The 12,318-nt window shown below is 37.7% G+C and overlaps 1 protein-coding gene across 1 annotated transcript; it reads left to right on the top strand.

Annotated features, from left to right (window-relative positions):
- Positions 1-9,445: 9,445 nt before the first annotated feature.
- Positions 9,446-9,964, top strand: LOC126025817 (keratin-associated protein 26-1). Its single transcript, XM_049785580.1, has one exon. It carries the CDS (start codon positions 9,446-9,448, stop codon positions 9,962-9,964), a length of 519 nt encoding a protein of 172 aa, XP_049641537.1.
- Positions 9,965-12,318: the final 2,354 nt, after the last annotated feature.

The following is a 12,318-nucleotide window of genomic DNA, read 5'->3' on the forward strand; positions in this document are numbered from 1 at the left end:
GGGTTTCAGTCTGGTTGACCTATCCAGTGTTGACAAAGCAGTGTTGAGGTCCCCCACAATTATTGTTTTGTTATTGATATTGTTTTTCAGATTTGTCAACAATTGTTTGAAATATTTTGCTGGCCCCTCATTTGGTGCATATATGTTTAGGAGAGTTATTTCTTCCTGCTCTACATACCCCTTGATTAATATAAAATGTCCATCTTTGTCCCTTACAACCTTCCTGAGTATAAAGTTTGCATTATCTGATATTAGTATGGCCACTCCAGCTTTTTTATGGGTGTAGTTTGCTTGGATAATTTTTCTCCAGCCTTTTATTTTGAGTCTATGTTTGTTCTGACTATTCAGGTGCGTTTCTTGTAGGCAGCAGAAGGTTGGATTGAGTTTTTTGATCCATTTAGCCACTCTGTGTCTCTTAACTGGTGCATTTAGTCCATTGACGTTGAGAGAAAGAATTGTCCTGGGATTTAATGCCATCTGTATATCGAAATTTGGTGTGTCTTTTGGTTAGTCTTGTTTTAAATTAAGTTTTCAGTTTTTCTCTTAAGACTGGTTTTGAGTCTATAAAGTTTCTGAGCTGTTTTTTGTCTGTGAAACCATGTATTCTTCCGTCAAACCGGAAAGTGAGTTTTGCTGGGTACAGTATTCTAGGTGAAGCATTCATTTCATTCAGTCTTGTCACAATATCCCACCACTGCTTTCTGGCATTGAGTGTTTCTGGTGACAGGTCTGCTGTAAATCTCAAGGATGCTTGCTTGAATGTAATTTCCCCTTTTGATCTTGCTGTTTTCAGAATTCTGTCTCTATCTGTGGGATTTGTCATTGTGACTAGGATGTGTCTTGGGGTGGTTTTCCTTGGGTCTCTTTTGGTTGGTACTCTTCGAGCATGCAGGATTTGATCACATATATTCTTTAGCTCTGGAAGTTTCTCTTTAATGATGTTCTTGACTGTTGATTCTTCCTGAAAATTTTCTTCCTGGGTCTCTGGGACTCCAATGATTCTTAAGTTTTTTCTGTTGATCTTATCATAGACTTCTATTTTCATCTGTTCCCATTCTTTGACTAATTTTTCCATTGTCTGTTCATTTGCTTTAAGTTTTTTTTTCGATCTCTCCTGCTGTATGGAATTGTTATGTATCTCATCTTCCACAGCACCAAGTCTATTCTCAGCTTCTGATACCCTGTCCCAGAGCTTATCCATTTTGTCATTCACTTCGTTTACTGATTTTTATAGGCCTGTTAATTGACATGTTATTTCAGTTTGGAGTTTTGTGATTTCTGTCTTCATATTTTCTTGATTCTTATTAGTGTTCTGTTCCACTCTATCCGTGGTTTCTTTGAGGTCTTTGAGCATCTTCCATATTGCTACTCTAAAGTCCTTATCTGAGAGGTTGATTAGTTGGTTGGTCATTAACTGGTCATCAGAATTGTCATCTTCGTCCTCCATGTCTGATGCTGGCCTGCGTTGTTTCCCCACTATCACACTTGTATTGTGGGTTTTTCTACGTGTTGTGGTGGTATTCATTGGTTATATGATGCAGGCAGCACACTTCTCTTGCTCCGCCCTTTCTGGATGGTCCAACTTGCCTCCAAGGTAGGGGAGTCCTCCGTGGATGAAGCCTCACACAGGATCAAATCTTAGGCCCGAGCACGCAGCAGAGAAGACAGTCTGGATAGAAATTCTTGCTTCTGTGATCCAACACTGTTCTTAGTGTGTTTTTTTTTCTTCTTCTTGTGATGGTGTTCTTTTTTTTAGAAAGAGCGCACGGCTTCGTAGCGAAGTGGAGCTAAGTGCCTTCTGGAGCCTCTTTTCAGCCCACTCTCAAGAGGTTCACGCAACAGGATAGTAGAGAGACACACACAGGCAGCACTCACAGTTTTTCATAGTCGGGCCCACTGGACAGGCGTAGTTTTCACTGGCTTGCTGGGCAACTTCAGAATGCTGTATTTTTCGGGTTCGCTTCCCAGGACTCTGAGGAGAGCTTCAAGAATTCAGAAAAGACAGGACAGGGCTCTCTTCAGGTCCTCTGTTTCCTCAGAAGAAGCACAGCCGGGTGGAGACTCTGCAGGTAGAGCAATCAGCACTCTGCCTAGAAACCCCCATATCCAGCCATTTCTTACTCACTCACTTGCTGGGTAGCTTCAGTTTTTTTTGGGGTTCGCTTCCCAGGGCTCTGAGGTGAGCTTCCAGAGTTCAGGAAAGACAGAGAAGAGTAGGACAGGGCTCCCTTCAGGTCCTCAGTTTCCTCAGAAGGAGCACAGCCAGGTGGAGACTCTGCAGGTAGAGTAATCAGCACTCTGCCTGGAAACCCCCACATGCAGCCATTTCTTACTCACTCACTGGCTCGCTGGCTAGCTTCCGAATGTAGTTTTTTTTGGAGTTCGCTTCCCAGGGCTCTGAGGAGAGCTTCCAGAGTTCAGAAAAGACAGAGAAGAGTAGGACAGGGCTCCCTTCAGGTCCTCAGTTTCCTCAGAAGAAGCACAGCCGGGTGGAGACTCTGCAGGTAGAGCAATCAGCACTCTGCCTGGAAACTCCCATATCCAGCCATTTCTTACTCACTCACTTGCTGGGTAGCTTCAGTTTTTTTTGGGTTCACTTCCCAGGGCTCTGAGGTGAGCTTCCAGAGTTAAGGAAAGACAGAGAAGAGTAGGACAGGGCTCCCTTCAGGTCCTCAGTTTCCTCAGAAGGAGCACAGCCGGGTGGAGACTCTGCAGGTAGAGTAATCAGCACTCTGCCTGGAAACCCCCACATGCAGCCATTTCTTACTCACTCACTGGCTCGCTGGCTAGCTTCCGAATGTAGTTTTTTTTGGAGTTCGCTTCCCAGGGCTCTGAGGAGAGCTTCCAGATTTCAGAAAAGACAGAGAAGAGTAGGACAGGGCTCCCTTCAGGTCCTCAGTTTCCTCAGAAGGAGCACAGCTGGGTGGAGACTCTGCAGGTAGAGCAATTAGCACTCTGCCTGGAAACCCCCACATGCAGCCATTTCTTACTCACTCACTGGCTCGCTGGCTAGCTTCCAAAAGTAGTTGTTTTGGAGTTTGCTTCCCAGGGCTCTGAGGAGAGCTTCCAGAGTTCAGGAAAGACAGAGAAGAGTAGGACAGGGCTCCCTTCAGGTCCTCAGTTTCCTCAGAAGAAGCACAGCCGGGTGGAGACTCTGCAGGTAGAGCAATCAGCACTCTGCCTGAAAACCCCCACATGCAGCCATTTCTTACTCCATATATCACCATTTTTTAATTTTATGGGGGACACAACCTGTGATGCTCAGGGGTTACTCCTGGTTATGAGCTCACAAATCACTCCTGGCTCGGGGACCATATGGGACCCTGGGGATCAAACCAAGGTCCGTCCTAGATCTGTCATGTGCAAGGTAAACACCCTACTGTGCTATCTCTATGCCCTTATATACTACCATTTTAAAAAATTTTCTGCAGAGAATTCATGGGTGGGAATGAGGTGAAAATAAGTAAGGCAACATTTATCATAATTCTCAATACACTATAGTTGACGAAATTATCTGTGTCAATTAGCTTTTATATAATAAAGCTTATTTGAAAGTTGTTTACAGTGTGATCACCTTAGTAGTTATTCCACACTCCACATTTTAGTTTAAGGACTTTCTCAGTTCTTCCAGTTGATTATAATTTAATTATATAATACATATCCAATAGGGGGTGATAAAATTTGCATGGTCTTTATTATGTTGAAGGTTACAATAAACTAACTCCAGAAAATTGATTGTCTTTCTCAGTTAAACATGAATATTAGTGAGAAATATTATAATAAAGAAGGGAAAACATTGATGAAGGAGATCTTTTCCTGTAAACTCTATTTCTATATTCTATTACTTTCCTTGACAAAAGATTTGCCTACTGAAATGCATAGATGTTCCACTCCTAGGGATATACCCTAGGAACACAATACAAAAAACCCCTTCCTTACACCTATATTTATTGCAGTACTATTCACAATAGCCAGGCTCTGGAAACAACCAAGATGCTCTACAGACAAACGGCTAAAGAAAATGTGGTACATATACACAATGGAATATTATGCAGCCATCAGGAGAGATGAAGTCATGAAATTTTCCTATACATGGATGTACATGAAGTCTATCATGCTGAGTGAAATAAGTCAGAAGGAGAGAGAGATGCAGAATAGTCTCACTCATCTATGGGTTTTAAGAAAAATAAAAGTCATTTTTGCAACAATCCTTAGAGACAATGAGAAGAGAGCTGGAACTTCCATCTCACTTATGAAGCTCACTTCATGAAGAGTGGTGAGTGCAGTTATAGAAATAACTACACTGAGAACTACCATAATCATGTGAATGAATGAGGGAACTGGAAAGCCTGTCTAAAGTACAGGTCGGTGTGGGTGTGGTGGAATGGAGGGAGATTTGGGACATTGGTGGTGGGAATGTTGCACTGGTGAATGGGGGTGTTCTTTACATGACTGAAACCTAATCACAATCATATTTTTAATCAAGATGCTTAAATAAAGAAAAAAAGAAAAAGAAAGAAATGAATAGATGTTAGGAAAGTATAATTTAAAATTATTACTAACTATGTAGACCTGACTTTTATTGAATAAACTAAACCTGGAAGATATTTCACCATCACTGTTAGTCAATAAATATTTAGTGGGCCCGGAGAGATAGCACAGTGGCGTTTGCCTTGCAAGCAGCTGATCAGGACCAAAGGTGGTTGGTTCAAATCCCGGTGTCCCATATGGTCCCCCGTGCCTGCCAGGAGGTACTTCTGAGCAGACAGCCAGGAGTCACCCCTGAGCGCCGCCGGGTGTGACCCAAAAACAAAAAAAAAAAAAGAAAAAAAATTTAGTAAACATTAAATTTTCTTGTATGTTTTAAAAATAATAAACTGTTTCTTAAAGTTGAATGACATGAGGATGAAATTATTTTAAACAAGTAAAATACCTGAGACCATGTTTTTGTAAATACGAAATAGCAGCCACTAATAGCCAATAATACTATAGTCTGTGATAGGAAATAAGACACATGTCTTGAAGGTATTTTAAAGGGGATGATTTAGCTGTGATCTAAATACAACAAAATAAAATATCTACTTTCAAAGGAAAGGACATGTAGAATGAACGAAATGACAAGAAACAATTTGTGTATATTTATTGGAGGTGCAACTGTATGTTCAAAATTTGCATCAGCACATAACACATAAATTAGAAAGAAGAGAATTCATCAAATGTTTGGACCCTTGTCAATGGTCAAAGAGATATTATTTGTTCAGAAAATTATATACAGTAATATTAATTTAAATACAGTGTTCATAGTAAAGCTAAATAGCGTTTTTAACATTTGAAATCACACTTTTGTTAACCAGTTAGAATTAGTATACAAAAAATAGGACAGTTCCAATGAACAGGATTGTAAAATTGGAATAGATAGAACAAACATGGTGTAAGTTATAGGAGAGGAAAACTTGAAAAATGGATAAAAATATATTTTAGTGGATTAAGGGGCCCAGAATTATAAGAGAGCTATCTACCTTCATATCAATATTGCAATTTCAATATACCATACTTTTCTTCAAATCAGTGGCCAAATTACTCTGCCTATAGAAAAACTCTCTTAACTATATTTGTATTATTGAATTAAATACAGAATATGAAGTAAAATTTAGTTACAACTTACCTCTAAGAATCATCCAGAGAAAGAACTGTGTCATCATTTTTTCAGTCTTCATCTCTTTTGCAGAATCTGCAGTGCCTTAATCTTCTCCAAACAGCCTGTCATTTCCTTTCTTCAAAATTAATATCAAATGCCAAATTTAAGTAAAAGCTATAAAAACAATGCAGGCTCTCTCTCTCTGTACAGTCACAAAGCAGTGACATGGAGTATATACCTTTTTTTATCTGATTTACAAGATTAAATGTACTAGGAAGAAAACAAACAGAAGAATCTTCACTTCATCAACAGCATCTATGCAAATATTTTGCATATTGGAGATGCATAGCAAATATTTGTTATATGAATGAGAAATATTTTATTTTGCTGGCATACAATTATTGTTGCGATACTCTAAAGATTGTGGCTGACAGAGAGAAATTTAGGGTGGTTCCAGATGAGCATAAGGCATAAGACGTAAGGGATTCTGGTTCATTGAAGAAGTGAGAGCAATGAGAAAATCTTGGGAAGCCTGTAGGGTTCGCAGCCTAATGTGCTCTTACATCAGAAGAAGCTGTAACCTATTTACAGGCAACTGTTAATGAGGCATCTACTGCTATATCCACATGGGCTCTTCCCTATTAGCTATACAACCACTACCATAGGTTTTCAGTTTTTGTTATATTAAGGTAAAAAATAAGGTTTATTAAACTCTATTTTTTGAAATTTTATAAATATTTTTGTTGTGTTACCTGAAAAAAAAATCAGTCTTTGGGTAGTGTTCTGAAATAATCAACCCTTAAGTGTGCTTTTTTGAATAAGTTAAGTCTGTCAAAGCCTAAAATTATTCTCTTGAAAATATTAGAGACTCATAAGATGGTCACAATAGTGTTAAAGTTTATGGTATTAATATGCAGTTACTGCATTTTATCACCCAAAGGCACACAACCTTTTATCTGATTATTCCTTCCTATCTGTCCCCCCCAAATTTTGTTAGTTTTTAACCCCAAAATATTTATATTATAATGTAATACTGTCTATCCCTTGTTTTATAGCTTACTCAAATGTAAAATATTAACAGGAATTTTCATTGTACAGTGTTCTGTAGTTTATTATCAAATATCAATATATTCTGCAAATAAAACTTTACATAAACAGTATTAATGTCTTTAAATATTAATACTATAGATAATTATTGGAGGTCAGAGTTAATATGAAAATGTGTAAAGCTCACATAGTTTGTACATATTATTGTTTATACATCTCTATAGAATGCAATAAGGAATGAATAAAAAATACTTTGGGGGTGGTTAGGTAGACTTGAAATAGTTTTTCTTCCTGCAAATTAAGATAGCTTTATTGATCTTATATTTCCTTACTTAAAATTCATTAGAAAAATTATGATGAGATAGAATGATAGTACAGTGGATAAGGCACTTAGAGCCTTGCTCGTGGCTTAACCAGTTTTGATCACTAGCAAACCACGTGCTTCCCCAAGCCTGCCAAATATGATCCCTGAATGTAGGGCCAGGAATGAGATCTGAGTACAACTGAATAAAGCACAAAAAAAGTCATGAGGATAAAATGACATTACATATATTTTACATATATATTACATATACCTGCTCTCAAATGTGTTTCCAGTAGAAGGAATGTTAGTTTCCTCTTGTTCCAGAATCTTTTTTTTTATGGAAAAACATTCCTGTTAACTTACAACATGAACAAACACATTTATATACATAATGATAGAGGTGTTGGGCTCTTGCTTATATTATCAGAGGGCAGACATAAAGAGCATCAACATAAAATTTGATAAGCATCAGTAAAATGTGGCTGTAACTATTACTAACATCATTTAGTTGATACATCCGGGATTTCACAAGAAGACTCTAGCACTTGTGTACATAGTAGCAGGTGAGGAAAAGCAACTTGCTAAAAATTGGGTTTGGAAGGACTCCTCAAACTTACCAGTTAAAAGTTTCCCAGGAAACTTTTCTTTGATATCTATAACTCTAGTCATGTAAATACAAGGCCTTTGAGTGTCTTTCATTTTTCTTTTCATATATCTATCTCTGGTAGTAAAACTGTCCTATATTTGTTCAAAGATTCCACGTGTGTGGTTATATCCAGGGAACATAAATAGAAAAAAAGGTGGTCTTTTGCTTTGAATAGTTTTGGGGGTGCTTTGGGCATACCAAGTGGCACTATGGGATTACTTGGTGCTTTAGGCTCACTCCTGATAGTGTTCAGGGAATCATATATTATGAAGAATTAAACTGGATCAGCCCTTGTCCAAGGCAAATGCCTTAAGCACTGTACTATTTCTCAAGGTTTGATTTTTCAGTCTAAAGGGAAGTGGAACATAAATTCAGCTAATTCAGCTAATTACTTGCTCAGTAAAATAACCACCCACTGAGACTGAAAATATGTTAGTATATGAAAAGTACAGGGTATCAAGTGGAGCTGAATACAATCACACATCCTTCAAATCAATTTTACCAGAAATTGCTCTATGTGATCAGTTTAAAAAGCACTATTATTTAGGAAGGCTCTTTAATATTCCAATGGATGTATGGCTCACATAAAGAAGATCACAAAGCCCTTTTTGAAAAATTGTTATGAAAAACAGTCTAAGAAGCAAAATTAAATTTATTTCCATTTCCTAGTATTTTTTTTGGGGGGCCACACCCGGTGACGCTCAGGGGTTACTCCTGGCTATGCGCTCAGAAGTCGCTCCTGGCTTGGGGGACCATATGGGATGCCGGGGATTGAACCGCGGTCCATCCTAGGCTAGCGCAGGCAAGGCAGGCACCTTACCTCTTGCGCCACCACCCGGCCCCATTTCCTAGTATTTTTTTAGCCAAAACATTGATTTTCACTTGAAATATAAGTAATTACAAAGTTTATTAGGCCTTTAGTAACTAAAAAATCATTTTGATAACTTCTTTAAAAAATTCTTTTCATTTACTTCTGACAGGAAGATAAATATTTGTAATGAGTCCAATTAATTTATATTTTAATCATCTTCAAAAAGCTAAATCAAGTTTTCAGTTTAGACTATCATTTTTTCCAAGCTTTCAGTTTCTTATTTATTGGGAATGAATAAAATAAACATACTTTTGTAAGTTAAAGAAGCTTTCGTAGGAAGTTACTTTTTGCCAGAATTACTAGAAAAAAATAAAAACACAATTTTTGGCACATTGAAATCTTCCACACTACAGTATTTTGACAAACATTCTGTTCTAAACTTTTATGAAAAGATACTTCTTCATTTTTCAATATATACATATAAATGATTACAAGTCCCTTACTTTGGATAATTTACAAAGGGAATATATTTTTAATTACAGAAAGAGCCTGCCTAAAAGTTTACTACAACCCTTAAACATAATCCAAGTGAGGAATTCTAAGAATGATTGTAAAGTGGTAGTTATAACTTGAATCAGTTAATGTCCTTCAAACGTGTCTGCTTAGGCTAGATAACTTACGAATGAGAGTGTCTATTAAAATTCAGTCACACTACTGGATAGATACACTTAATCAATGGAAGGTGTTACAAAAAGCATCCATTTTTATGAGAGTTGGGGGCTCTGCTTCCTGGGCTATAATGAAGTGTTAGGATGCCATCTCATACCATGAGGAGGAAGAGAGTCTATACACAGAATTACCACCTTCTAGGGATATATAAAGGGCCCAGTGCGATGAGGAACACAGTGAAACTTAAGACTCTTGCTTCTCCAGCCAACCACAGACTGCTCTGAAAACCTCACTATGTCTGGCCCCAACTTCTGCTCTAGAAGCAACAACATGGGCTCCAATAGAAGTCACTGCCATGGTCCACAATGTAACTCCATTAATCTCAACTCTTCAGACTTGAGTGGAGGCAATGCTCTCTGCTTGCCTAGCAGCTGCCAAGATCATTCCTGGTTTCTGGACAATCGCCAAGATACCCAGAGTGAACCAACCAACTGCCAGCCAATCCAGTGCGAGCCTAGCAACTGGGAAATGTCTTGCTGTCCTTCTGCTGCCTACTACATGCCGAGACCCTGCATGGGATCCAGCTTCATCCCCACTGCTTCCTATGGCTCTAGCTCCTACCTTCCAATGCCCTGTAGACCTCTGAGTTGTGTGACAAACAACTGTCGACCTCAGAATCTCTGCACCTATGGATACCGTCCCGTGGGTTATTTGCCCTGTGGTCCACAACCTATTCGCATTGTGTCCAGCAGCCTTCGACCTCTCTGTCCTATCTCTGGGGGATATCAACCTGGGACCCCCATATTCAATACCTGTCGTCCATCTTGGTCTGTTACCGGCTGTCAATAGAGTTTTAGCTCCAGCAAATCCTCGTGAGAATCCTAGATGAAAATGGAAACTTTATGGACTTTTGATTCTTTAGTTTGAGAAAAGGCCTTTGCTTGCTTTTCTGTGTCTGGGCAAATGCAAACTATTTCATATTTTCTTCTTTATTTCACCCAACTTTCTTTGATAAAACCAATTGGTTTGAAAAGGATGCTCACTCAGTGTTGCCTGGGTTTTGGGAGAATGTATTTTGCTCATGTTGTAATAAATAAGATTAATGCACAACTATGAATCTGGTATCTCAGTTTTGTCTTTGTTTTATTTTCATACATAAATGTCCAACCTAAGATGCTAGCTAGATAAGTGAATAAAGTATCAGTGCCTAACAGTATGTTTTTATATGCCCATATGACAATAATTTAATGACTTAATCTTTAAGTTGCTTTTTAGAGATTTGGCCATAAAAACTTGAATACCTAGAAACCGTGGCTAGTGTTGAAATGCTCTCCTCATGCCTTATTCTAGTGGATAAAATTTGTATTAGACTGTCTTAATTATAAATTGAACCATAGTTCACTCCTGCTTAAGCTTATAATAGCTTTCTTTGATATATCCTCATAAAATAAAATTCCAAACCCTGTACCAAAACAAAGTGTTTCCCTCAGTGTATTTCTCCTCCTGCCTTCCTGGCTTTATTTTTTCTCATATTGCAAATGTTAAGCTTCTGAAATGTTGTCACACACACAAGCCTTCCAATAGGCAGCTTTGTGCATGCATTCACTGCTTGCATATGTTATTTTCAAGTCAGAATTCACTTCAGTACCACCTATCTTAAGAACTACTCACAGCCTTTAAAAATATAGTCCCACTGTATTAATTTTAGCTACATATTATTGTAATTTTCAAGTCAGAATTCAATTCAGACTACCTATCTTAAAACTACTAACAGCCTTTAAAATATAGTCCCACTGTATTAATTTTAGCTACATACTATTAAATTATATATATTCAAAACTCTACTACAGAGATATAGATGCTTAATTTTATATAGAAACAGTGTTAATACAAAAGTCCAGTGATCTCTAGGAAAAAATCAGATCCTTTTAGAGAAGAAAATTAGAAATTATCTCACCTTCTTGTACTATAGTTTCCTTAGAGAAAATAAAGGGAACCAGTGAGACTGTATAGATAGGAGTTACAGTGCTTATTCTGGATACAAAAACTCCAATTCAATCTCTAGTGTTTAACACAGTGGTAGGGCATTTGACTTGCATGTGGTTGATCTGAGACAAACCCTGGTCCCATCCCCAGCATCCCATATGTTCCCCCAAGCTGCTACGGCCAATTTTTGAGCATAGAGCCAGGATTTACCCCTGAGCACCACTGGGTGTGGCCCAAAAACAAAATATAAAAAATGAAAACAAAAACCAATCTCCAGTACCACGAGTTGCCTCAAGAAATGCTAGAATCAACTACTAAGCCACAGCCAGGGATAACTGTTGAACACAAATGGGTGTGCTTCAAACCCTTCCCTAATTCATCATCTTTAACAAATATATAAAGTATAGTCTAGTTCATTATTTTATCTTACCCGAAAGGTTACTTAGATATGTTAACTCTGTGATAAATGGTAGATTTAACCCATAAAAGTGCTGACACTGAGGAACAGCCCCATTCCTACCTCCACCAATTTTGAGCCTTTTCCCGTATTTCCTTCTAACCCCTTGTTTTAATGAGTATATAACACTTGATTTAGTTTTAATATAATTTTTGTGTAACTTTAACAAAATTTGAAATGTAATATGGCACACACTGGCTTATTCACAAATCATTGCTCTATAAATTCAGTCATTATTCTGAGTTCTAATATGTCTTCTATATCATTTATTTCTAATCTTTTTTTGTTTGTTTTTGTTTTTTTTTGGGGGGGTCACACCCGGCAGCACTCAGGTGTTACTCCTGGCTCTATGCTCAGAAATCGTTCTTGGTAGGTTCGGGGACCATATGGGATGCCTGGATTCAAACCACCCTCCTTCTGCGTCTAAGGCAAGCACCTTACTGCTGTGCTATCTCTCCGGCCCCAGTTTTTTGTAATCTTGAGCATTTCAATTAAAGTACATATTTAACTGTCTTCAAATTCTTGTATTAAATAATATATTTGTGATATCCTTCCATGAGGCTCTCTGTTCCAGTAGTCTATTTTCCTTATTTATCCAATCTACTATTGATGATTATATAGTATTTTACAAATTTTGAATTATGAGAAACAAAATATTATAACCTACGTTTATTATATTAATACCTTTATTTTTATTGGCAATATATTTATGAATTATATTGATAAGTTATATGAGATGTTCCTATTTAGTTTTATTCTT

Source organism: Suncus etruscus, chromosome 13 (assembly GCF_024139225.1).
Source record: "Suncus etruscus isolate mSunEtr1 chromosome 13, mSunEtr1.pri.cur, whole genome shotgun sequence".
Lineage (NCBI taxonomy): Eukaryota > Metazoa > Chordata > Mammalia > Eulipotyphla > Soricidae > Suncus > Suncus etruscus.